The following is a 26,401-nucleotide window of genomic DNA, read 5'->3' on the forward strand; positions in this document are numbered from 1 at the left end:
AGTTAGCCGGGGCTAGCTGTCCGATAATGGACGCAGGAGCGTTAAAGTTTTGAGTCTAAGGAGGAGCTGCTAGTCCCTCCAGCTAGCCGCGCTCCCTCAGCCGGTTGACGCCGTGACTTCAGCTGCTTTCACCGGGGAAGGGAGGGAGGAAGAGGCGGGAGGACGAACCGGGAACAACCGCCGGTTGCTGGAGGTGGTGGGGGGGGCGGGGGAGGGTGAACTTACTCACCGGAGGGTCGGTCCGATACAGTTGGTGTCCGTGCTCTCGATCTCCCGCAGGATTCGCTCGTGTTCGGCGGCTGTCTCCACACTCGCCATCCTGCATGTTGCTCCGGACGGTTCCGAGCCGAGCTGAGCCGAGCCGAGCCGAGCCGAGCCGAGCGCAACTGGCCGGGCTCCGTGTGCGTCACCCCGAGGGTTGGTTCGATGTGTCTGTCAAAGCAGCCCGAGTGAGCGGAGTTTAACTTTTCTTTTTTTTTTATTAATTATTATTATATATTAGTCCACACAATGACATAAAATAATAAAATAATAATAAATAATGTAATAATATAATAAATATTTGTTTTTAAATATTTAAATATAATATAAATAAATACATTTATTTAATATTATTTTTAAGTGCCTGTCACACTGGAATTTATCTGGAAAATCTACATATATGTAACTTATGTAATATTTCTAACATGATTAACAAGAAATTTAATTTGTTAAATATTTCAAAATTTGGAGAAAATAATTGCACAATTTTAATAGAATAATAGGAAAATAAATCTATATTTATGGATTTGATGTATGTAATATTTCTAAAATGTTTAACAAAACATTTAATTTGTTTAATTTCCAAAATTGCTCCAATTTTAATAGATTAATAGAAAAATAAATCTATATTTATGGATTTGAAAAGTAGCCAACCATGCATAGATCTCCACAGGCTTAACAGGTGCTCTGTTGTTTCTACATGTGTGTTATAAAGGTGTTATTTACATCACATTTAAATCTTGTTCTTCTGAATTCATTGGAGGGATACATTTAATTGGCAGTTTTAAGATGTAGTTTATGAGTCAAACTCCCAATCAAACTCAGGCAGACTGTCATTCAGTCAGATCTCATTAAAATATTGTCTTTAAAAGGGCAAAACAAATTTTAAATGGGAACATTTGCCCCACTATTTAACATCCCTACTGACATTAGTTTCCTAAGCAGGGTCTGATGACCTCCAGGGGTCACTGAGAGGAAGACCGAGGGTTCACCAACGTAAAATATTATTTATTATTCTTTTATTTCATCATTTAAGTTTTAAAAAAGTAAATAAAGATTATTATTTATGTGTTTTCTCACATACTGTACTTTACTTTAGCAAGCTTTGTTTTCTATAAACAAAATTATGTTCCCATTAAACATTATTTTATTACCTACACACACACACACACACACACACACACACACACACACACACACACACACACACACAGTCTCAATGACTTCCTCTCCAATTAGTTGAAATCTAGTCCAATTTTATCAGATTAGTGACCACTGGGAGTCTCACCTTCTTCTACTGTAAAAAATTATGCAAGACTTCCTCTCAATGTTTTCAAAATAAAATCAATACTACATAAAGGACCTCAGTTTCAGCTAATGATAAAACGTCAAATTATAGTTCCGTGCTTATTAAACATAATGATTAATAATAATAATCACTTTATTGTATTTTACAATGGCCACTGTAGTTGTGCACCCACGCTCGAGTAGGCAGTTACCCTAGTTGGTAAATCATGCTTTTATTTTGTAGGCAAATTACATCCGGTGTTATTCTTGCAGAATGTGGTTGATTTAACTCCTCTGGTTCAACCTGCTGTCGGAAGGAGGGGAAAGAAGCAAGACGAGTCCAAATGGAGGTAAACACTAAAGTTTAAAGGATGTGGTTGAACAGTGAAGAGATTGCACTGAGCAGTGAGACCGATTCCTGACTGTGGATCTGTGCACACACATGGAGGAAGGCAGCAGTGGTTTGTTAGCCTGCTGGAGGTAGCATTGCACACTTGTTATTCTAAAAGGATCAGAGTCCACTGCAGTGTGACGGAACTGAAGGGAAGGCTGTAGAGCCCATTTGTTATACTGTGTTGTTGTTGCACATACATCTTTATTGTGCAGCTTCTGTAAACTTGGATTTTACTGTGTGTGTGTGTGTGTGTGTGTGTGTCTGCCCTCATTCTTACACACACACACACACACTCAAAGAAGATGTAGGTTTATGTAGTAGTGTGCATACCATAAAACTTCCAATAAAAGCAGGGTCCCTAATAGGCGCAGGTCTCCAATAGAGGCCTGGTCTGGATTTTATAGAAATGATCTCGATGTATAAAAACCTCTTAAAACCCAACCAGGTCGCCTGCTTGAGCGAGTTTTAAGTCGTTGTGATCTCCTACACAAATATAAATGTTTAAACTTCTGTCAGTATGTACATAATGAACATCATTAAATCACTTATAGATTCTCCACAATTCAATCTTTCAAAGTAAAACGTTAATTCATTCCGACTTACCGGTAACACGGTAAACAAGAGAGACGGAAAAAAATCTCTGAAGCATCATAATAATCATGTTAGTTGTCAAATTTGCTGAACAAAACTCAAGAGAAGCAGCAGTTAGTTTAGTTTAGTTTTGTGCTAAAGGAATTAAAGGCCCGTCCCAAATAGAGGCCTGTCCCAAATAAAGGCATGGGGGAGTTCAGTGATTTAAGCAAATAAACGCCCGGGCTATTATTAGAAGTTTTACGGTATGTGTGTGAAAAGTACTTTTATGTTATTATCGTCCTATTATTAATAAGCATCGTTTGGACATACGTGCTACTTTAAACTATAACAGCTCATCATATTTTGTGTGCTTACTCTACATTTTGTACGTACGTTCAATATTTTCTCTCTCAGCCCAAAAAGAAGTTGATCAACTCAGCGGACAGCTGTGTGGACGAGGCCCTCTGCGGCCTCGTGAGGGCCAGCGGGGGCCTGTCTCTGCTGAAGGGCCACAGGGTTGTGCTCCGCTCTGACCCGGACAACCTGAGGGGCAAAGTGGCTCTGCTGTCTGGAGGGGGGTCGGGACACGAGCCGGCACACGGCGGTAGGGGCTTTTACATTTTAAAATAGGACCTTTTTTTTTTCTAGTTCTCTCAGCTTTTATCTCTCACATGTTACTCCCCCTCCTCCCCTTCTGTGTGTCTCCAGGTTATGTTGGTGCAGGGATGCTGTCAGCAGCTGTGGCAGGTGGAGTGTTTGCGTCTCCGCCTCCTGCCAGCGTCCTGGCTGCCATTCTGTCTTTGCACAGTGCCGGTAATGTACTCCAGGGTTTCCCCCTGATTCTGTCTGTTCTATTTATTAAAGATGTGTGCAGTGCCATAAAGGGAATCATCATTGCCAAAAAAACATCTTGAATGGAAAAGACTTATTGTGTTAAAAGAAGTTTAAGCCACCACTGTGAATGTTAATTTTAGAAATAATTAAATTAAATGGCAATTAACTGAAGACGTCGAACCCTCCTCCCTCCACAGGAGCCTCTGGAGTTCTCCTCATTGTGAAGAACTACACCGGCGACCGCCTCAACTTCGGACTGGCTGCTGAGCAGGCCCGTAACCACGGCGTCGCTGTTGACATGGTGATTGTGGCCGAGGACTGCGCCTTCGACCAGCCCAGTAAGGCCGGGAGGAGAGGCTTGTGTGGCACCATCTTCATACACAAGGTAAACAACAGCAATTCTGAGCGTGAATCTTCGTTCTTCACCTTGGAAATAAGTAGTAGCGTGAGAAAAACAAATCTTAACTTCAGGTCCATTTAATGTACCTGTATTTTCCAGAGCTTTCAGCCTCATGTCACTGTCTTTCTCTGCAAAATGGACTTTGCTCAGACATCTTCTTCTTTCACTTTCTTCTTGTGAGGGTCCAGTTTTGTCACCTCATGGGAGCAGTTTCTATAGTTAAGCGTAGGTCTAGACTACAGATGTTTTTATTAAAGTTTTATAAGTCAAGCTGAGAAATAAAAAAAATTCAGATTAATAAATGTGAATGAATACTAAATTTCAATATATCAAGGGTTCACATTTCCATACTTAAAGAGTGAAATAAGTTTTTGTTTTTATATAAAATGCATCTTAAAACATTTTATAGGATTATTTAATAGTAAAAATGATACATTTTAAAGGAGTACTCCAGCAATTTATAGTTTATCCTACACTTCCTTTCATGCTCTCATGCACTCAACAACCCAGATATTGTTTTATTTATGAAAAAGTTGCCTGTTGCACCTCTTGATACCTGCCTTTAAAAGATAATAGACACTTTCTGTCAGCTGGCAGGTGCTTTAGCAGAGGAAGGCTGCTCATTGGACCAGATTGTTTCCAAGGTGACAGAGGTCTTGAAGGGGATTGGTGAGTCGGACTTTTTCACCCACTTGAACTCGGTAGAAACGCTGCGATACTCTTCGTGATAAACTGTGTTTTTGGTGTGTGTATTGCAGGTACGCTGGGGGTGAGTCTGTCTCCGTGCAGTGTCCCAGGCTGCCTGCCCTCTTTCGAGCTACCACCGGGAGACATGGAGCTGGGACTGGGTGAGGGACGATGAAGAAAGAGAGAAGCTGGAAAGAGAGAGAGGACAGATTGAGGATTGTAGATATACGTTTTTCTGAACTAGATCTACATTCCTGATTTGATAAAAAAGTATTAGAAATAAGTAGCTGAGGGTAAATATCTGGCATCTTTTGCTTCTCTGTATTAATTTGCAAACTGAGGCAAGTTTATTCTGCTGGGCATGACGTGGAAATTGATGTTTTTGTGTCAACGAGTGAATAGCACCCTCTAGTGGCCTGTTGCTCTACTTCTTTAATGGATTACTAATAATTTTGAAATTGGTTATAGAGCATCAAAACAGTAATTTATGAACTAAAAGTGTGTTTAAAGGGTCAGTTCACTCAAAAGACACAAATCCATTTTTAACCTGTATTTGCATAGTTTAGGTTTAAGGTGTAATTTCCCCAAAATACAATGAAAGTGGATAGAATTTAGCATTATAGCACTGAAGATGACATTTGTTTTCCATCTTCCTCAGGAATCCACGGTGAAGCTGGAATTAAAAGGTCAAAGGTGATTCAGACTGAGCCAGTACCAACCTAAATCCTCTATAAATATTTAGTAATTACCCTTTTTCTGTTCATATTTTCATGTATTTGTCTTATTCATTTATCCTGTTAATCAGGTTGCATCTGCAGACGAGGTGGTGAAGACCATGATGGATCACATGACCAACCCTGACAGCCAATCACATCTGCCTCTTAAGTCAGGTCCTCTGAGTATAACTGTGTCTCTGTTTATACCGATTACAGTGTATGCAGCCTTTCTGTATTTGAACTGTGTGTGAGTCTTTATTTTTGTATACAGGAGACAGTGTGGTTGTGTGTGTGAACAACCTCGGAGCTTTGTCTTGTCTGGAGTTGGCCGTGGTTACTAGAGCGGCCATCGTCTGTCTTGGTAACTATGGTTACATTTGCTTGCCGGTGTTAATGTATTAATACGCATTAAAATAACTCCAGCCAGGGACCTGTAGAGCAAGGCAGCAGCAGTTTCCCAAGTTGATCTCTCTTTGATGGGAAACTTCTCTGAGGATGTTGCGTTGAGTGTGACTGGCAGGTTTCTACGGTTACAGAGAGTCGCGGTGTGGTCGTTGCCAGGGTGATGTCCGGGTCATTCATGACATCCCTGGAGATGGCGGGAGTGTCGCTGACCCTGATGAGGGCCGACCAGGAAACACTGAGACTGTTTGGTGAGCATACGCCGACATCACACACGTTTGTATTGCTATACATGTGAGGACCCTCATTGATATGATTCGGCCTATGATTCAGCCTATGATTAAAGGTATTGTTAAACATTTTAGAAAATACGCCTTATTGCTGTCTTTCCAAAGGAGAGATGAGAAGATCAGTATCTGTATTATATCTGTTTGTTAAGTAACAAGCTGGAGTAAGGACGTTTTTGGCCTAGTGTAGCATAAAGACCTAAAACAAGGGGAAACAGGTCGCCTGGCTCTGTCCAAAGGTAACAAAATCCGCCTACCAACACCTATAAAACTCCCTAACTAACATATTATAAAGTACTTATTTTTATGGAAATGTAAAATAATTATTTAGGGGAAACTATGTGCTCGACATATGCTGGAACATAATTTGCAAGATGTGAACTTATTCCTTTAATCTAACATTTAATTCTACTCTTAAACCTGAAACCAAAGTCTTTAACATTAAACAGCCCTTTAAAGGAGAGAAGACGTAACAGAATGTCCTCACAATGTTAGAAGCACAAGAGCAAACACACACACACACACATAGATTTAACATCCTCTTTCCTTTTTAAAGATGCTAAGACCAGCGCCCCCGCCTGGCCAAACCTCAGCAGTCAGTGTGTAAGCGGACGCGGCTACATCACAGACCCTCAAGCCGTGAGCACAAGGCCCCAGGACGACGCGCACTCTGAAGGTTGGTTTCCAAGGTTACCTACAGTGTGTACATGTAAATATATCACTTTATATTATGGTGGTGAATTTGTGTGGAATCACATGTTACAGGAGCAACTACAAAAGGAAAGTTGATGCTCGTTCATCTTCTACCCAATTCTGTGGAAAGCATCACGTGTTGTTAATAAAAGACAAAAATGAATATTTAAAAGAACAAAATATGTCTTTTTTTTTTTATTTCCTGCCAGGGCCACTGAGTCCTGTGATGCGTAAAGCGCTGGAGAAGGTTTGTTCCACGCTGTTGGAAAAGCAGGAAGAACTCAACTCCCTGGACCGCGCAGGAGGGGACGGAGACTGCGGGAACACTCATGCACAGGCCGCTAGAGGTATCAAACCGTGTGTAGTATCTGCAGCAGCATAATAACATATACGTTATCATTAAGTATCGTCGAACCAGATTTTTTACAACTGTGAAAATGCTCATTCAGCCGTTCAGGAGTGGCTCCAGGATCATGTGGTCCCTGGTTGCCCCGGGCGACTGTTATCCGTCCTCGCTGGATTGGTGCAGGAGAAGATGGGCGGGTCTTCAGGAGCAGTAAGTTTTGACATAAAGTGTTTACTTGTCAGCTTTACCCTCACAAACAAACACACACACACACACACACACACACACACACTCACTCATCTTCGTTTGTTTCAGTTGTACAGTCTGTTCCTGACCGCGGCGGCTGGTCATGTGACTGAGGGCCGGAGCAACGCTGCAGCTTGGGCTAGTGCAGTGCATGCTGGGACACAGGCCATGAGGAGGTGTGTGGCTGTGTGTGTGTCTGCCTGTGTTTATTTTCAGTATACCCACATGTCTGCGTGTGCTGCTGTGCATCTTATCTGCGTGTGTGGTAATGTAGGTTTTTTTTGTAAATTAGGAGGGCATAAAAAAAACAAACAGTGGTTTTGATAAATAACAAAGAGAGGAAGAGAAGAGAAGCCACAGGATGACACATGACTTCCAACACTTCATGTCTATATAAGCCATTTTGAGGTGCTGAATAGAATATTAAATTGTGACAGAAGTGTTGGTTAATAATAATAATTAGATAATTTTTTTAATTGCTGAAAAGTGAATTAATAAAAATATAGATGATAGTTCATTGAAGTAATTTCTTTAGGGAAAGAATTAGTTTTTTCTCAGTTTCAAGGAGTTGTGTTTGTCTGACAAAAACATCATTTCACAATGAATTAACCAATAAACAACTACTCAATAAAGGGAAATGATCAAATAAACAATAATGAAAATGATAAATGAATCAAAAGTTCAAAAACATTCACATGACTCTGTCTTTCAGATATGGCGGTGCTGACCCTGGAGACAGAACGATGGTGAGAGTTGTTGTTGTTGACGCGTCTTTTCTGATTTAATAAATTCCTGATTAATATATTATTTTTCAAGCTGTAAATATTCATGTAATTGTAAATCTTTTGCCTTTACTGTACTGTACTTTGTCTTCATATCTCTGTTTCTCTCCCTGTCTAGTTGGATGCTTTGTGTCCTGCTGTGGATGAGCTGATGACGCTAACCACAGCACCGCCTGGTGGTCAGATGGCCGTACTGCAGGCTGCCGTTCAGGTGCATTAACACACTGTTGTTGTAATGCTGCCTGCAGTGTTTGTTCACATGTTCCCCCGAGCTGCCTCATCTTCTGCCCTGTCTTCCCTCTCTCTTCCTAGAGAGCGGCCTCGGGGGCGGAGTCGACGCGTAACCTCACAGCGAGGGCGGGGAGAGCCAGCTACGTCGCAGCTGAGCGGGTCACCCTGCCCGACCCCGGCGCCGTGGCTGTGGCCGCCATCCTGAGAGCCGTGCTGGAGTCGCTGGAAGGGAAGAAGTAATCGAGTTAATAGTATCCGAGCAGATTATTACTTTCACCAGACTAATACTGCCAGAAGAACACTATTAGGCCTCAATAACACAAAACATAAGTGTTAACTGTTACTTGTACCACTTTGAAGCACATTTTAAGCAAATCTTCATTCAGTAAATGAACACAAACTGGGAAATTGGGTGCTTGAAAGACAGAAAATGTATCTGAAATCTGACAGTATGCTCTGTAAAATTATTAGTAGTGATGGAAACCATACACAAGATTTAGTAATTGGTCAAAAACAAAAAAAAGAAACAGCAGTATGGTCCTTTAAATTTGATCAACAAGCTCAGAAATACTTTACTAAGTTTAGTTCAAGACTTGAATAAATTATTGTTATCACTGATTTAAATGATTATAACTGTTGCAGCAGGAGAGTTTTGTATAAGCAGTTGAATTATGAATTGAACATTCCTTGTTATTAGTAATGAAATACATTAGAGATCAATGAATACACACAGGTTCAGTGGTGTTTGAACATGTTTAAAGATACTAATAACTAGATTTTCACAGCAAATACACAGAATAATTAGACATTACATACAGTGTATACAGGTTATACTGTATATAGTAGACATTCCTAATTAAAAGCAGATTATTTTAATTGACTGGACTCCCTCAAATAGAGTTTTATAATTAAAGGAGTACTCCAACTACTTAGGGACTTGTGAGAGACAAATTATGGTCAAAATTGAAGTAGCAGGGGCAGAGATGTTCTCCAAGACGGCTCTAAAAAAACATGTTATCCTATATTTCCCATAATACAGCTTGATAGCATGTTTCATTAGACCCTCCCTGCCTGGTAAGCACCTTCAAACTGTCAAAAGTTTGTCTCCTCCTCATAGCTGCAGTGCTCCTTTAAGACTAATAATATAATATATAATATAATCATCTTGCACTGTGTAACATACATCCTGAACATGGATTAAATGCACTAACAGTGTTAATTCTAACTAATAAAGTTACTATTATACTGTATATATGTATACTGTGTTATTTACAGCATGCAAGTCACTGTAGTCTACACACAGAGTTCAAAGCTCAGTGAGCAGATTGGGGGAACCTCTGTGAGACACACACTGTCAAAAGTTACACATCTTTTACATGTGTTTGTCTCTCTTTGGTTATGATTTAAACGTCTGTAGATACCGGTCTTTTTTCTTCTTTCTTTCAACTCTTCTCTTCCTTTTTAGCTTTCATTTCTCTCGACTACAAACTCCAACGCCAACTTCCTGACACAGACGAGTGCAGCCCTGCTTTTTCAGACTTTGAACACGCCCACACACACACGCATATGATAAACCTGCTGCGCTGCAAACACTTGCTTTCAGTTTTAGTGACACAGCTGTACACAGACCACGGCCAAGGTAATTCTTTTCTTGTTGTAATGTATGTGAGGTATGAGGAAAGTGCTTTCCCTTTAGAGACACTTCAGATCAGTGAACCTGACAACCACTAAAACTACCAGTTTCCTGCGTTCTCTATTCTTTTCTGTTGATTTGACATTTACCGAAATTATATTATGTAGTTGAGTGTCCAAAGGTTGAAGTGAGACATTAACAGTTTTACCTACAGTAAGTGTCATGTTACCTTTGGGAAAGCAGATATCTGTATCATTCTTATAATAAGAATAACATTACAGTTAGGTACAAATTATAGTATGAGATATAAGTGTAGAAGGGAATATCTGTTTAATGGTAAAAAAACTGGTTGAAAATAGATAACGTGAACTTTTTTTTAAGTTGGTTTCTTTTAAGCAACTCTGAATGTGTTAAAGAAAACATTTTGGGAAAATACGCTTCTTCACTTTCTTGCTGAGAGTTCGATGAAAAGATCGATAGCACCCTCACGTCGGTAAACGTCAAATATGAAGCTGCAGCAAGGATGTGGCTAGTTTAGCTTAGCACAAAGGCTGGAAACAGGTTTACAGAATAAAGAACAGAGTAATGTTTTAAAGTAAAAGTAAAAGTAAAGTGTTTATTACTGAGCTATGGAGGTGCTGGTAGGCTGATTTTGTTTGCTTTGAATTGAACCCGGTTAGGTCAGCTGTTTCCAATGGTGGCTTTATTTAGCAAACACACGACGGTAGTATCGATCTTCTCCTCTACAAAGAGCAAATGCCCTCATATTTATAATCTTATTTACCTAAATCTCGAAAGTTTTCCTTTAACATTTATTCAAAGACACGGGGTGATCTTTGTCGTGTTAGTAGAGCGGGCCGTCTACCAAGCAGAAGGTTGGCGGTTCGATCCTCAGCTCTTCCTGCTGCATGTCAAAGTGTCCTTGAGTAAGAAACTGAATCCCAAAGAAACTGAATCCCAAATGGTTCCCGATGCTGTGTCATCGGCGTATGAATGTGTCCCTTGTGTCCCCACTTTGCATGGCAGCCCCTAGCATCAGTGTATGGATGTGTGTGTGAATCGTGGTGTAAAGCGCTTTGAGTGGTCAGAAAAACCAGACATGCACTGTATAGGTACAGTGTGAAAGTTCAAGCTAAATCCACAAATGATGTCATTTTCCGGATTCCTCCATGTTAATGAATCGGGATTCAGTTCCTTTATTGATCCTGTGTAGGAGAAATTCAAATTTGGCACAGCAATAGAAATCTAGAATATAAAAAATATATACACTTTATACAATAAAGCTGAAAATTAGACCTGTGTTCATCAACAGTGCAACTAATGATTATCTTATTTTTATTATTATTTATTCAATTTATGGTGACTTATGAAATGTCAAGGAATGCAGGAAACTGTGACAGAAAGCTTCTCAAATGGGTTTGCAAGAACACAGATAAAAGACTGAGAGTCATTAAATGCAAAAAAAAGTCTCTTTGTGTCAAATGTCATCACATAAATACTCATCACAATTATTCAGAGCTCATATTGACACCTTAAAATGACCAGTTTAGTCTTACAAACAGTCCGAAATCCAAAGATGTTTAACCTACAATGGTATAAAACAACAACAAAAATCAGCAAATGGTCCTATTTAAGATTAAGTGTTTGCATTTTTACTTTAAAAATGATTTAAACAATTATTTACTTCTACATAGTTGCTGATAAAAAGTCGTTCCATCGACTAAATAATGAATAAAGTAATTGTTTTAGCTCTGTTTTGGTTCAGTGCAGTAATCATCATCAGCATCGCACTACCTTGTGGTTAGAGACACACAAGGCAGTTTGAGGTGTGACCACTTAAAAAACAACCGATAATAAGCCTGATTATACATCCTGTTGTGTCATGTAACTTTAAAACGAATATTGTAGCTGTGATCTGGTTTAAAACAAATATTTCACAGTCAGATCAGATTTTCTTGCACCTCTTTAATGGCGGACCCACAGCTGTGTCGGATCATGGCAGTTCTTAGTAATATCCATTAAACTACTGCACATGTGGTAAACCTACTGTTGCATACAGTGCACACACACTGTATGCATGCTTAAACCATACCAGGCCACTATTTAACATGTTGTGCTACTTTATCTTACAGTTGTTCAAACAGGAAATGGCTGCTTTCATGGTTTTACTCACCCACCTGTTAACTAGAAAAATAACCAAATCAAGGCCCACGGTTGCCATGGTGACCATATATCCACGATGCCAGGAAGCTGTTGTTGTCGTTTTTCGCTGATATGTCTGAATTCGGCGTCCTACATTCACGTTTCTCTCTTTTCTGGTCCCCTGTTGGTTCGTGGGAAAGTAAGAAATGATTTAAAATAAAGTTGAAGTAACATTCAGTACTTTGTGTCTTTCTCAGATGGAGTTTGCCTGCAGCCATGTTGTATGTAATTGGAAGTCTGATGGCGCAGGTGAGTGCATTCATTTCCATTTTTTATAACTTTTATTAGAAACTTTTGAGTGTTAAATGTCACCCCTTAACTTTGAATGAGTTTGTCTATATTATATCATCCAAAAACCAAGATTCTTTTTAAAAACTCAATACTTAGATACATTTATCCACTTGATAATTCATGTTTTGTTGTTTTGTTATGGATTTTATTCCTGTTTTATTAATTCTATGTTGATACCATGCCTGATTGCTATTTAACGCTCTTATTGTGAAGCAATCGTGGTGAAGTGCCAGATAATCCTTTGTGTGATCGTACCTATATTTCAAAATAAGAGCGTGTTTCATATATAAATATATCTTAATGAACTCATTTTCCCAGCATCCACAGCTGATTGTCTTATGAAGCCCCAGTATGACAACACGGTAACTTTTAAACAACAAGAAGGTAATTCTCCCTCCCTATCCCTCTCCTTACACACACACACACACACACACACACACACACACACACACACACAGCATCCATAAAGGTCAACACCATCTATCTTAACTGTTGTTCAGAGTGTTCATCACATTCTCAAGAGTATTGCAGCAAAATAACAGGAAAGCATATTAAGTAGTAACGTGTGAGTGAGTGTGTGTGAGTGTGTGTGTGTGTGTGTGTGTGTGTGTGTGTGTGTGTGTGTGTGTGTGTGTGTGTGTGTGTGTGTGTGTGTGTGTGTGTGTGTGTGTGTGTGTGTGTGTGAGTGAGTGAGTGTGTGTGTGGGCATGCTTGCAAATGCAAGAGAGAGAAAAGAACACAGAGGCAGGTTGAAGATCTACAGATTGCAATTCAACAAGGGGAAGTCCACACAAATATAATGACGCAAAAACAAAGCTGTACTTATAATTACAGTCTACAAAAGTCTCATTTGATCATTGAATAGTGTCACAGTGATGCAGAAAACTCCTGCACACTAATACACAGCACACAGACCACTAATTGTCATAATGTAGGCGAATTGTTTCTTCCTGTACTTGTACTGTAGATAGATATTCCTTTATTTGTCCCACAATGGGGAAATTCCAATATTACAGCAGCAAAGTGGAGAGAGAGGAAACCGTATAAAAAACAGTTAGAGTAGGGAAATAATAAATAAAAACACCGTACAAGAGAAAAAACAGTAAGAATCCACAAACAACAGATAACAGTTGTGTTTAACATTGTTAAACACTCTGACAGCAGCAGGAAGGAAGGACCTACGATATCTCTCCTTCACACACTTGGGGTGAAGGAGTCTGTCGCTGAAGGAGCTGCTCGGCGTACTGATGGTGTCCTGCATGGGGTGGGAGACATTGTCCATCAGTGATGATGATTTGCTATTATCCTCCTCTCTCCCACCACCTGCACTGAGTCGAGGGGGCAACCCAGGACAGAGCCGGCACAGCCCTATGATTTTTTTCAAAATTAGGCCCTATGTTCCCACATTTCCTTTTTCATACATTTGTATCAGATTTTATCCCCCTTTCTCCCAATTTGGTAGCCAATTACACCCAACCTAACCTTAGGTGACCAGACGTCCCCGATTTCCAGGGACAGTCCCCGTTTTGGGTGACCTGTCCCCGGTCAAAGCTGCCCCCGAAAATGTCCCTGATTTTGACACTGAATGGGGGAAAAATGCACGCAGACTCAAACACCAGTTATTAGGATAGCCATTTAACCCATCTCCAGAGAAGACGTCATATGACGTACAGACGCAGCAGCGTCAACAACAACAATCTAGAGGCGGCAAAAAGGAAAGAAAAGGAGACCAGCGGCCTCGATAAATGGTATGTTGTGTATGAACTTATTTATTTTGTGTGAACTGGCAACTGGCAACCATGTGCAGTTTCTGTAACCACACCCCTACCTCTATCTATCTCTATCTCTATCTCTTGTGTAATAAAAGCTGGTTAAAATACATGAACGGGGGAGTACTTGTCCCCGTTTTTTATTTCATGATAATATTTAATGATTTTTCACCGCCACATTGAAAATGTCCCCGATTTTAATTTCAGAAATCTGGTCACCTTAACCTAACCCCTAACCCTTAACCCAATGTAGGAACACAAGACCTAATTTTGAAAATGTCCTAGAAATGTGGGAACATAGGGCTGACCCCAATCAAAAGTAGACGATTAACAACATTTAATATGCTAATTAACAGTCCTATGTTCGCTATTAAGCTTCCCTTAGTTACTGTTCTCAAGCTTTCAGGTCTCGCACAGCACATTCGCAGTTTACGGTGCTAACAGTGCAAGAGTTGAGTTCAAAATTTGCCGTAACATTTGAAACAATGTGTCCTTAATTTCAGACGGTCAACAACAGTGACCTACATGAAAAACCTTGTATTCAGCTAACTTTTTCTTTCCAGCTGACTCATTTTAAAACATCTTTGTCAGAGTAAATATGTGACATATAGATGTAGATTGGTCTTGCAGTTGAGTTGTAGATGAAACTACATGTGGTTAGCTCGCCCTTGGAAATAACCTGTTACTGTCGTAGGAAGAAAGCTCGTTAGCCTGGCTTCCTAACATTTGCAGGTTAAAAAAAAAGATTAAAAAAAAGACATCAGAAAACTCTAGTTTTTGATCTTTATTTGATTTTTTTGTATTGGTGTTGAACTATGACTCATAGCACAATCTTTCTTTTCTTTTGTTCTGTCTCTCTCTCTTTCTTTCTCCTGGTACAGTTCCTCCACCGCTGCCTCCCCGTCGTCTCAGAAAACCCCGGCCTACTTCTCTGCCTCTCCCACCTCTCCCACCTCTTCCCCCCTTTCAGCCTCCACTCGGCCCCCTCTCCCTCCCTCCTCCCGTCCCACCCAGATGTGAGTTTTGTTTGCCCTTCGTCCACGCTCCTTTAAAGTAAAGGAAATAAAGTAAAGTAAATCACGAGCGCTTTTTTAAAATCCATATTCTGCTGTTTGCCTATTTTCATTCCTTTGTGGTGATTCATCAGTTGACAAGCTGGAAGGTGAGAGCAGGGTGAGAGCCAACATCAACGTCGTCTCCCTCAGTATCGGAAAACTGGTTGATATCAGCCAAGGTCAGAAGACACACACACACACACACACACACACACACACACACACACACTCCTGCTCGATTGTTTTTTTCATACTTTATTTTTCTCCTTCTCTCAGCTTCAGGCCTGGAGAGTTTTCAAAGCCCGGTGATTTGTGGGAAATGTAGTGCTGCCCTGTCATGTCTTAGTACAATGCAGACGAATGTGAGTGGTTAATATGTCTTTTGTGATGTTGTTTTCTCTACACGTTTATGACTTTTTTGTTTAGTTTTTTTCTTTTAAAGGCATAATTAAAGCTCATATTGGACAAAGATGGTTCAAACAAATGAGCGGTGTACCTTCCCTCCTCTCTTCCTCTTCTTCAGTTATGGGTGTGTGAGTTCTGTGGATGTGAAAACAGCGTGAACGACGGCGGGGCACGAGTGTGTGTCGGTCAGCGTGCAGGCGTACACAGTGATGAGCTTTACCTGCCGAATCAGAGCGAGGACGACTACCAGAACTTGGAGGACACGCTGGTGGTGTTCTGTGTGGACATTTCTGGCAGCATGAGTGTCACTACGGAGGTGTGTGTGTGTGTGTGTGTGTGTGTGTGTGTGTGTGTGTGTGTGTATGTAGAAGCAGAGGTGGAAGACGTATTCAGATCCTACTTATGCAAATGCACCAATGCATTAAAGGATCAGGACTGACATGTTTGCTCCTCTTTAGGTAACATCAAGCACTGGATCTCAGACATACATATCCAGACTGGAGGTGAGATGTGTTTGGTACTAAATCACTAAGGGGCTAAATACATTCTTAACCCATTGTGTAATATACATTTTAGATATGTGGTGATATTAAAACACTTTTTTCCCCCCTCCCCAGGGTACCCAGGATGCCCTGCAGAGGGCGCTAACATCTCTGCTGCAGCAGTCCCCCCGCAGGAGAGTGGCACTGGTCACATTCAGCGATGATGTATGAAAAATAGTTTTCTACATTTTAAAATTAAGACAGAAAAATATTATTTGGCAATTGTAATAACTGTTTTTTATCTTTATTTTAATTTATTTTTAAAATATACATTCAATTAATGTCTTTTCATATGTATAATCTTATTTAATTGTGTTTTATTGTTCTCAATTTATGATAAATAAAGCCCATAGTTATATTATTGGGTCAGTCCAGGATGATTAAAGGGATATAAGAGGAAAAGCAAACCTTTTTGCCCTTTTCTTATGAAATACTGAATACTTTTACTTCTTCATGCCTATGCAAATTCTTTAAATGAAGCTATTTGAATTACTCTTTAGTTGAAGTGCTAACTGTTTATGTCCTCAGTAAGTCAGGGGTCACAAGGAGAAGGTGAGAGGTTTTAGCCATTGTGCAGACCCCATAACAACTTCATGGTAGTAATATATTACTACACTTGCCGTAGCCTCCGTTTTACCTCAGTCCAAGAACATCTACCATAGGAGAACATTTTAAATAACCAGGGGACAGAGCAATACTGAGACAGTCAAACCCCCTATAAAAAGAATCATATATATATATGAAAACACAAAAGCAAGAGAAGACTTCCTGTTTACCTAACGGAAGTTATTCTTCAGCAGAAGGTTTCTTCTGGAAGGAAAAAGTGGTCTAAAGTCTATTTTAAATGCAGCCGTACTTTAACATTAAACACCCTCTAACCTTCCTCTCTCTCATCCATTTGTTTTTTACAGGTTGTAATATACGGCGATGGTACTAGCACGCCTCTCACTCTCAGGGATTTTGCGTTGGTTGACTCTGACCATATATGGCAACAGGGTATGTCTTATAAGATCCCACACTGTATTGCTGAGACCTACCACCAACTAATACAGAGGGTCAAAGAGTAAGTGATGATGGAGGGTGTTTTGTTTGTGTGTGGCAGATTCAGTGCTACCCTGTGGTTCAGACATTGTTTTTCATCTTTGTTTTTAATATTTCTGTATTCAGGCTCAGGGAACATGGTGCTACGAGTCTTGGTCCTGCAGCGTTAGCCTCAGTTGCCATGGCGTCAAGGTACTCCGGGTCAAAGGTGAGTGAGTCTTAAAGGTATAGTCCGTCTTTGTCTTGGCATGGGAGGAGTGACTTCTTGGAGTCTTATCACCACCATGAGAATCAAGGAAGACATTTTTACACCACTGTTTTTGTACAATTTAAACAAACAACCCTTATATGCATGGGTATTTAAAAAAAAAACATTCCTGGCACTTATATAATGCAGATTAAGCCATATGTTAAATCCATATTGCTTATAAACTTTTCAGATTAACAATAAGAAACACACATAAATATAGATTTTTGTCATTTGTGTTTTTTTTACAGTCATATATAGATGTATGTATGTATATAATGTATATTTCATGTTTATATTGTGCCTACACATACACAGACCCCCCATTAATCATTATCTGAGTACGGTGTCACTTCATCTTTAAAATGAAAACCACCTGTGTCGACTGACAGCTGACAGAACCGACAAGGAGACTTGTGGGTAATGGAGTTCCTGATTTCTGTGCTCTGCAGGTGATTTTGTGTACTGACGGCAGAGCCAACATCGGACTGGGTGAGATGGAGCAAACTCCCTCTCTGTCCCCCTCTCCCCAGACTCCATATTTCTACAGGGAACTGGCTCAAAAGGCTGTGGAGAGTGGGTGAGGACACACACAGTTGTATGATGAACAGAATGTATTGCTGTGTAGACGTCTCAATCTCATTAAATTAAAAGTTAAAATAAACCAAAATTTATATATTCTCTTTCTTTATCATCACTCAGAGTCATAATATCAGTCATGACTTTTGAAGGGACAGACTGTCGCCTCGCTGACGTTGGGAGACTCGCTGACACGACTGGAGGAAGGGTGGGACACACACATACATTCATATAAATACAGTTGCTACCACTGAGAAAAACAAAACAAAACTTCTTTGACATAGTTGTTTAATGCTGTGAAACTGGTTGTAGTTGTACAAACAATGTGGCATATTACCAATAGGTTCATTTTCTATGTACATGGAGATGTTAGGTTAATGGCTGCCTAAAACATATTGGTGGTTTTGTTTATACAAGAAATGACAGATACAAAGCATGTTTGCATTACATATTAGTCAAAGCCTAAGGGTGGAGTTATACTAGAAAAGAACTGGTTTGCACGATGTGTTATTCCATGTCAGAAGACAAAAGTGTTTATAGTGTGTTTATGTTCCTAACGGCCATCACTGGAGGACAGTTGAAAGATGGCCATCACTGAGAGGGAGGAGTACCCAAATATGGGCATAGGTGCACATTTTCAGTCTCTCCTGTGTTGCAATTGGTTGTTTACATAAAAAGTGACAGAAATAGTTGTGTCAAGAATAAAAAAAGAGCTAGAGGGACAAGTTCTAACCCTCATTGCTTTTATACTTCCACACAAATGGCAAGAAGTTACAGAAATTGTCTGAAACAGCCCTTTGGAAAGGAAAGGTGTGGAGCTTTTTGACCATCCAACGAGCACCTCTGATGTATACTGGCACCTTAAGTGTAGCCTTGCAGAGCCGCTAGCATGACTGTAGACCCTTAAGTCTGGTTTGGATGGATTTCCATTCATGCAGCAGCTGGTTTTAGTTCAATAAGTTATGAATATTAACTTGCAGAGGCTTGGAACTTGTTTGAGATTGATAATCTATCATACCCAACAGTGTTATTACCTGTATTGTGGTTCAATGTTACATTCCCTTCTCCTAAACATGCATTTGTGAGTAGGACCAAATTATAATTTCTAAAATTATTGTTCAAAAACATGCAGGGCATGTGGAGAGAAGTACTGAAATGTGTGTTTTGTCATAGCATGGTGTGATGAAGCAAAACAAATTGCGTGTTTGGTATAGTTTTTAAATAATCAAAGTATGTGTGTAAAATGATATGAAGAAATACACATGACTTATAAAACTCACACTTTCATAAACTCCTGTTCCGTCTGCTGCTCAGGTGAACATGGTGAGCATCGGTACCGTTGCAACAGAGATCCAGTCAGCCTCCATGGATAATGTCCTTGCAACAGGAGTCAAGGCAACCCTGCTCGCTCCTGATGGAGTGTAAGTGGTGACTGACACTAAAAATACAGGAACAGGAACTTTTCAGGTTGTGTTGTGTGTAGAAACCTACCAAGGAGGAGACCACAGACACCAACATGTCCCTGCTCACTATAAGTTTAATGTATATACTGTAACATGGTGGTATATTCAATATAAATATGATACAATACTCATTTACGTTTTTTCTGTTCCCAATCCTCTTCTCTGACTTTATTTTTAGGTATTTCCCCTACGAGGATGAAAACAATCACAAACTTGTGAGAGAGATAGGGAATGTGACCAAGGATCTGGAGATCACCTTCCAGTTTGCTGTAAAACCACAGTATATGGATGGTAAGACCAGCGTTATTGTCCAAACTAAATCAACTTTGTCGTATTCTTTTAGCCTGTTTATACCTCATTGTGGGGACCGTGACCTGGCAGCCCACTAACATTGTGGGTACTCACACCCAGTAGTGTGTTCTGCTGGCCAATGTGAGCACATAAAATGAAAGTGAACGAGTTTAACATATTATTAACAAATTAGTAATGATAACACAGCAAATTAAATTTGGCACAAGGTGCTTTTTCAAAGATGTGTGTCGGTGTGTGTGACAGTTTTTCTGCAGAAGGTGACGCTTCCATTCCAACTCCAGCTGACCTTCAAGACCAGAGACCAAGAAAAAGTAACTCGTGTCATTACCGAACAGCGACCAGTTACTACCAGCAGGTAAACAGTGTAGGGTTGAGAACGTTTGTGGTATTCACTCGATTGTATTGGTAAGAGTATCAAAAACCATCATAATTGACACCAAAATCTGTGTTAGAGTCTTCATAAAGTAACTGTAATGTATTAAAAATCACTTTAATATCATTGCTGAAACTCGAGTGTCAAGAATATGATCTGCTGTGTTTGTCTTAGACAGAGATCATTTATATCTTTTTCTCACCTCTGTCTGAAAGTCGGATTTCCGCCGGTAGCCTCAACATGGCGGTGCTTGGCGTTCACTGTGCTCAACTCTGTGCCAGTTTAACCATGGAGGGTCGAGTGCAGGAAGCACAGAGGCAACTGAGAGCACAGCAAGAACTGCTTGACCAAATCAGGTATGACTGTCTTACCTATAAACCTATAAACCAGGAAGGTTGCCGATGACAATATATTGAAATAACCAAACAAGGATGGAATGGCAGGATATCAAGCCATTGATAATATGTTGCTATGTTGATGCACTCTTGATTTAATATAAAGAATAGGAAATATTATTTCCAATTTTTGTGTTAAACCAGTTGTTACTGTCATGACAAGTTCACTATTTCCAAACTTCACAGCTTTCTAGACATTCTTTATAAATTGTTATAATTTTAAATGCAGAGACTATAACCATATGATAAATATAATAACAAACAATATGAGACAAGTAATATGCATTGCTTTATACACAATGGTTGATTTACATCACATTATGGGGACTATAGCTCAGTGTCTCTGTTTGGGTGCAAGCACGTGTGTTTTCTGGTAGCGTAGTCACATTGTGGGCTTTGATCTGTTTATTTTGGACTTATTTTTAGTGTTAAGATTAGGATTTGGTTTAGGTTAAAGTTAGGATAAAGGTTAAGGCTAGGCATGCAGGTTTGATGGTTAAGGTTAGTGTGTCTCTGAGTGTTGTTCTGGGTAATACTCTTCCTCTGTCTGCCCCATAGTAAGCAGAGGCCAATCCAAAAGGAAGAGAGTGTTTATGGCAACTGGATGGACACCATGACAACAATCTGTGACGACATCACACCAGAATCCCAGGTAATCATACATTTAATTTATCAATGAAGTTAATATACAGTAATTTGAAGATCCTTATTACTTAAGCCAAAGAGGGTTTAAAAGGTTTAATTTTGTGTCATCTGCAGTTTTATCAGGTGGCTATGTTTGCATTCTTGTTTCTCTTTTCCTCCTGTTTCTGTTTTTTTTATTATCAAGCAGGACATCATAAAAACAGATGTCAGCTAATTTTGGGCAATAAAGAGGCAATGGGCCAAGTAGAAGTAGCTTTTGGTGCAGTTCTGAAAACAGTAGCACCTTGTGGCCATTCATTAAGCACTTTATGTTCTGACTCCATGATCGATCCTCAAAAACAGATTGTGCCGTGTTTTTAGTACCTCTAAACTGCCACCGATCGAATTTATTTGGCCCCATAAAGTGATAGTTACATTAATACGCTTCTTTTCCAAGAGTTAAATTGAAAAGCTTGATACAACTCTAAACTCTATGATAAATATGAAATATTAAAATACAGCCAGAAGTCAGTTAACATAGGCTAACATAAAGATTGGAAACAGTGGGAAACAGCTTGCTTGGCTTGGGAGTGTTACAAAATTTGCCTACCAACACCTCTAAACATTATTAATTAACATATATTGTGTGTTTAATTCATACTAAACCAAAATAAAATCATTATGATAAAAGTCAGGTTAGCTATTTCCCTGTTTCTAGCCTGTATGCTTAGCTAAGCTAACCGACTGCTTGCTGTAGCTTTATATTGATCTTTACATCATTTATGTTGATTGAAAAGATATGAGAGTGGAATCAATCTTCTCATCTAACTCTAACATAAACTGCCCTAACTTTTGAATCTAATGCAACTGCAGCAAAATCTAGGTGACATGAACTCCAAATAATCCATTTTCGCTTTGGGTGATGCAATCAGTTTGACATGAATGAGTTTTCTCCAATACACGTAAATATATGATTTTTATGTGTTCCATAAAAACTTTCCAGAGATTCAAGTTTCCAGAGACTTTAAAAACCGTTAAACTACATTCCTTTTAATCGAGGCTCACAGATGGGACAGTTTATGTCCCTTACGCACTGATTTATCATCTCTTTCACCCTGCAGACTCTCTCTGATGAAGCAGCTAAGGTAATGTACCAGATGAAAAGAGCCAGCAGTGCCAGCAACAAAAGCAGCAACACAACTGAGATCCCGAAGAAGCCTATGAGGAAGAAAAAGAAGGCCCTCATGGAAGCAATGTAAAGAAATCAGTCATCCACAAAGATGCACACTTGATTACATATTGGCCATATTGGCTAACAACATTTTGTTACAGTAAGTACAGGAATGGTTTGTTCCACTGATGACTGTGAAGGATTAATACTGAAATCTACAAATTGCACTGAAATTGACACAGCATTGTTTACTCAACCCAGAAAAAGGGAATGTGGTTAAATGGTGAATGCATTCTCAAGCCTATTTATTCACAGCAGTATAAAGGAGAAGAAGATTGTTTCTCTGGGATATAAATGTTCACATGATTGTAAACCTTGTGGGTTTGATTAAAAAAGATTTTTGGAGGATTTTTTATCGTTCACCTGCTTGATCCCAAAAGAATACGAATACTAATACGAAGTTCGGTAGATTGTTTTGAGTATCAATACTAGCGTCAATAGGATTAATACCAAACACCTTAAATGACATCCTGGGCACATGAACATTATTCTTACTGCTGCAATATTTGCATCTCTGCTGCTTTTGTGTGAATGTGCACAGTGATAACAACTAAAAACTGCCTTGTGTTGAAACAGTGGCAAATTATTTGGTGGTACTTCATTTAAATATATGATCAGGAGTAGAACAGTAGTAAATTATGACATATTTCACTCGGTATTGATATCAGTGATATCAGGAATCCTTAAATTAAATTTCCCTCATGTGCCCCTCACAAGAAATCTTACCAAATTATTTTCACTGTATTTACTTTGATCTATTTTTTACATGAATTTAATTCATGAAATGAGACTAAATTCATTTGATAAATGTCAAATAAAGTGATTTCTTTTTTTTTAATTCGTCCTGCCTGTTACTGTAATACTATTGTGTGTAGAACCATAATTTCACTATATACCTATTTATATACTTTTAAATTAATTTACTTTTTTTTTTAACCTTTTAAATTTGTAATTAATAGTGTCATGTACTGAAAATGACATCTGTGGCAACATGCATTTTCACAAAGAGCCACTAAACATGGCACATATAGAGCAACTAAAAATGGTCATTCATTTTATCTGAAAAAGCAGGAACTGTAAGGCAAAACAAAATGGCCCCTGACACAATATCATAAACGGGAAGGTCTGGGTGAGGTTTGGATGTTGTAGCAGTAAACCTTTAGCCAGCAAAATACATGCTGATCGGTATCTTCACACATATGCAAGAGTGCTATACCCCTAATAACAGCAGATTTCACAAAAAGTCACAAAGCGGACTGTTTCAGTGCTTGAGCCTTTTATTTTTGCATAAAGAAAAACGGTTCACTCTCCAGAAGAAGCTTTAAAAGCATTCTTTTCATAACACATTCAGTTTGCTCTTATTACAAAAACAAGTCCTCTAAGAGACAATCCAACTCGTAATTATATCCCTTGTCACATCATTCCTTTGCACAAGTAGCAATAGTAGCGACAGAAAAGAAATAAATGCGTGTCATAATCCCAAACGCATATGCACCAGAGTTTGGGGTTTTTACAGGTACTTTATGCCTCTCTGTCAGCCGAGGAATCTTTAAGGATTTTTGGCACAGACAGCTGGAAGTTTCCTGGAACACCTCACATCATTCCAGCACTTGTTTTCTGCAAGTACCAAAGACAGTCAGTCATTTTTCTGTATAAATATATCACTTTATACTGTTAATAGTAAACCTTTGGCTGCCATCATTACATCACTATGATAATTATTAACATCATTTGTTTTTATTAGTTGTAGTTAGCAGTATAGTGATCCAATATTTTCTCAAGTTTAGAACTCACCACATCATGATGGATAGATAGTCATAGGTCACATATATCTATGGTATTGTGTAAATTTAGCGTGTTGGTTCATTGATTTGGACTGGGTATGTTTTGTTTGTTTTAAGCTTGTCTGAGCAGATATCTATTATAGGGGCATTTGAGAGGGTGCTTTGGTAATGTTTTTTTCATTTTTCACCTATGGGTTTTTGCAAAAATGATCATTATCGTCATCATTCACACCGCTCTCATAATGTGTTTTACCTCCAAAATTCATTTGCAAGCAGTGCTCCCTCCACCAGCGGTTGTCAAACTTTCCACAGTGGTGATAGTCGAAAGGTGTGCCATCACTCCACAACCAAACGCCCTCCTTAAAGACACGACTGAATTTAAAACTGAATGAAAACAATAAATGAATAAATAAATCCTACTTGAATGATTGCAATGACAAATGATATACCTTCTGGCAGTCAGTGCCTCCAAGCCATGTTCTTCCAAACCCTTTAGTGACCCTGGAAATTATCATCTGAATTTCAAGGTACTCATTGGCACTGTGCACAGAAGCAAGGTTTGCACCCATGGACAGGCACTTTTTCTACAAAAGAGATAAACAATGGAATTTAATTTCCAAAAATCAATCAATCAATCAAATACAAAAACACCAAGTTACACAACGCCGAAAACTGTGTGTCAGCATTGTACACTGGACCCACATTGTCCTGATTACCTCTGCTTCAGCCCAAGTAAGGGCTGCTTGAACATATTGGAAACAGCGACCGTTGATCCCAGTCCAATCACTGGGACAAGATGTTGGTGTCTTGACTGGCTGAGTCTCGGCTGAAGAGAAAGGAGAAGAAAGGCAATGCGTCTTGGTTAATTTGAACCATTGAATTACAAATAATTTTATACCAAATGTGGATGAACAGTTGTTCTTGTGTCTGATAGTGCCATGCTTCTGGTTTGTCTCCATGCTACATTATTGGATGTGTACAAATCACACACACAGAAAAAAACCCTCAAAACTCTAGGATTAACACTCACCATCAGCTCTGGCTAGAATCATTATGGCACAAACAAGTGCCATCACGGTCAGCCTTCTCATAGTAGACGTGATACAGATATTAAAACTAATAGTACCTATTAATACTTGTGAAGAGAAGTAAGTGAGAAAAAGAAAGAGATGTGTCACAGCAAAACCTCCTGCAGAATTATCTTCTTTGTCAGTGTCAGCCTGTGGTTTTGGCCTTCCTGTGCGGAGGTGCTGAACAACAGACCAGTTCTTATATAGAGTGTGTTATCTTTTGATCTAATGCAAGAAAGGTCGCTAAGAAAAAAACACACAGAGCTAAGAGTGTTCATACCTCTTGATTGAAAAAAAAAAACAAAAACCTAATATAAGCTACGTATGACCTGATCTGGGGTTCAGCCCAACATATTTTCACACTTCAACTATCTGGTCATGTTGTCAGGTGCTCAGGTGTTAATGGAGGAACATGTAATTCCCCTTCAGTATACTGCACAGCATACCCAAATTAACACTGAGAGTTGATTTCAGTAAGTTTGTAGGGGCTTTCAATAGTCTATTGTTTATTATAAAGAGACTTAAAGGAAGATTAAGTGTGAATTGCAACCTTCCTCTTCACTCTGTAACTCTGGTGCAATAATGCATTAACTTCTCCTTTCTTGAAATCACATAATTGCTACTTCTGAGAACTATATGGGACACTATATGTGTGGGGTTATTGCTTAACTGATTCTAATGAGAACCGTTACAAGTCATGTGGAATAGGAAAACAAGCTTTTACATAAAAATAATCTCTTTTATCCGTAAAATGAACCATATATTGTTTTATACAGTACTGTGACAACACATTCTCCTTTATCCCAGTGCGCATTGTTTTACCAGTTTGGATCCTTTGGCATCCTTTATGACCTTTATTATACAATTTATGCATTTTTTTGTTTGTGTGTATTTATTTGATCTTATTGCGTAGTCTATAGTATCATCCATTAACTTCCTATTCTGAAAATTGTGTCAACAACTAATGATTTCTCAAAAGCTTACGTGTTATCATCATGATCATCATCATCATCATCATTATCATTAATCAAATAAAGCTGTGATTATCTGTCATTCTGTGTTAATCTGCAAAGAACAGGGTCCTGGCAACACAGAAAAAAGAACACAAAGATACAATAATAACTCTGATGCAATCATTTATTAACTTCTCCTTTCTTGGTCACACTCTTCTCATATGAAATTAGATCGCCTAAGGCATCCGTTATTTACCATGTCATGCTAGCTTGTCACGAAAGGGCCTAAATAA

The 26,401-nt window shown here is 39.1% G+C and overlaps 4 protein-coding genes across 7 annotated transcripts in view; 2 read left to right on the forward strand and 2 right to left on the reverse strand.

Annotated features, from left to right (window-relative positions):
* exoc6b (exocyst complex component 6B) overlaps nucleotides 1-370 on the reverse strand; it is a 97,249-nt gene extending 96,879 nt beyond the window's left edge. For both annotated transcript variants that reach the window (XM_051400054.1, XM_051400052.1), the window contains exon 1: nucleotides 230-370. In XM_051400054.1, the coding sequence (XP_051256014.1) occupies nucleotides 230-318 (89 nt within the window). In that variant the 5' untranslated portion in view covers nucleotides 319-370. The remainder of the gene's footprint in view (nucleotides 1-229) is intronic.
* Nucleotides 317-9,389, forward strand: tkfc (triokinase/FMN cyclase). Of its 3 annotated transcripts, XM_051400072.1 has the most exons (18): nucleotides 348-449; nucleotides 1,822-1,898; nucleotides 2,930-3,119; nucleotides 3,224-3,328; nucleotides 3,547-3,734; nucleotides 4,340-4,418; nucleotides 4,508-4,597; nucleotides 5,095-5,129; nucleotides 5,242-5,326; nucleotides 5,424-5,513; nucleotides 5,689-5,805; nucleotides 6,398-6,517; nucleotides 6,744-6,881; nucleotides 6,984-7,090; nucleotides 7,196-7,302; nucleotides 7,839-7,872; nucleotides 8,027-8,119; nucleotides 8,221-9,389. In XM_051400072.1, exons 2-18 carry the CDS (start codon nucleotides 1,893-1,895, stop codon nucleotides 8,377-8,379), a joined length of 1,743 nt encoding a protein of 580 aa, XP_051256032.1. In that variant the 5' UTR covers nucleotides 348-449; nucleotides 1,822-1,892; the 3' UTR covers nucleotides 8,380-9,389. The 3 variants fall into 3 exon arrangements, with proteins under 3 accessions (XP_051256031.1, XP_051256032.1, XP_051256033.1); XM_051400071.1 differs by lacking the exon at nucleotides 1,822-1,898 and having other exon boundaries at nucleotides 317-449; XM_051400073.1 differs by lacking the exon at nucleotides 348-449 and having other exon boundaries at nucleotides 1,803-1,898.
* Nucleotides 9,390-9,690: 301 nt separating this feature from the next.
* si:dkey-9k7.3 (circularly permutated Ras protein 1) lies at nucleotides 9,691-23,139 on the forward strand. Its single transcript, XM_051400069.1, has 19 exons — nucleotides 9,691-9,778; nucleotides 12,172-12,223; nucleotides 12,584-12,649; nucleotides 14,916-15,050; nucleotides 15,182-15,268; nucleotides 15,366-15,451; nucleotides 15,613-15,810; nucleotides 15,953-15,997; nucleotides 16,112-16,201; nucleotides 16,948-17,099; nucleotides 17,204-17,285; nucleotides 17,777-17,904; nucleotides 18,027-18,111; nucleotides 19,218-19,324; nucleotides 19,545-19,657; nucleotides 19,922-20,033; nucleotides 20,267-20,407; nucleotides 21,005-21,098; nucleotides 22,192-23,139. The coding sequence occupies exons 2-19, from the start codon at nucleotides 12,172-12,174 to the stop codon at nucleotides 22,327-22,329; spliced, it is 1,911 nt and encodes a 636-aa protein (XP_051256029.1). The 5' UTR covers nucleotides 9,691-9,778; the 3' UTR covers nucleotides 22,330-23,139.
* A 421-nt stretch (nucleotides 23,140-23,560) lies between these two features.
* Nucleotides 23,561-25,368, reverse strand: LOC127363567 (type-2 ice-structuring protein-like; the record flags this gene model as incomplete). The annotated part of the gene is made up of 5 exons (XM_051400240.1): nucleotides 23,561-23,918; nucleotides 24,339-24,444; nucleotides 24,535-24,669; nucleotides 24,802-24,911; nucleotides 25,116-25,368. Coding segments are annotated over 5 exons (672 nt in total), but the record flags the coding sequence as incomplete, so codon positions are not given.
* Between the last annotated feature and the right edge of the window lie 1,033 nt (nucleotides 25,369-26,401).

The sequence above is a fragment of the Dicentrarchus labrax genome, unplaced genomic scaffold (assembly GCF_905237075.1).
Source record: "Dicentrarchus labrax unplaced genomic scaffold, dlabrax2021, whole genome shotgun sequence".
In the NCBI taxonomy this organism is placed as follows: Eukaryota; Metazoa; Chordata; class Actinopteri; family Moronidae; genus Dicentrarchus; species Dicentrarchus labrax.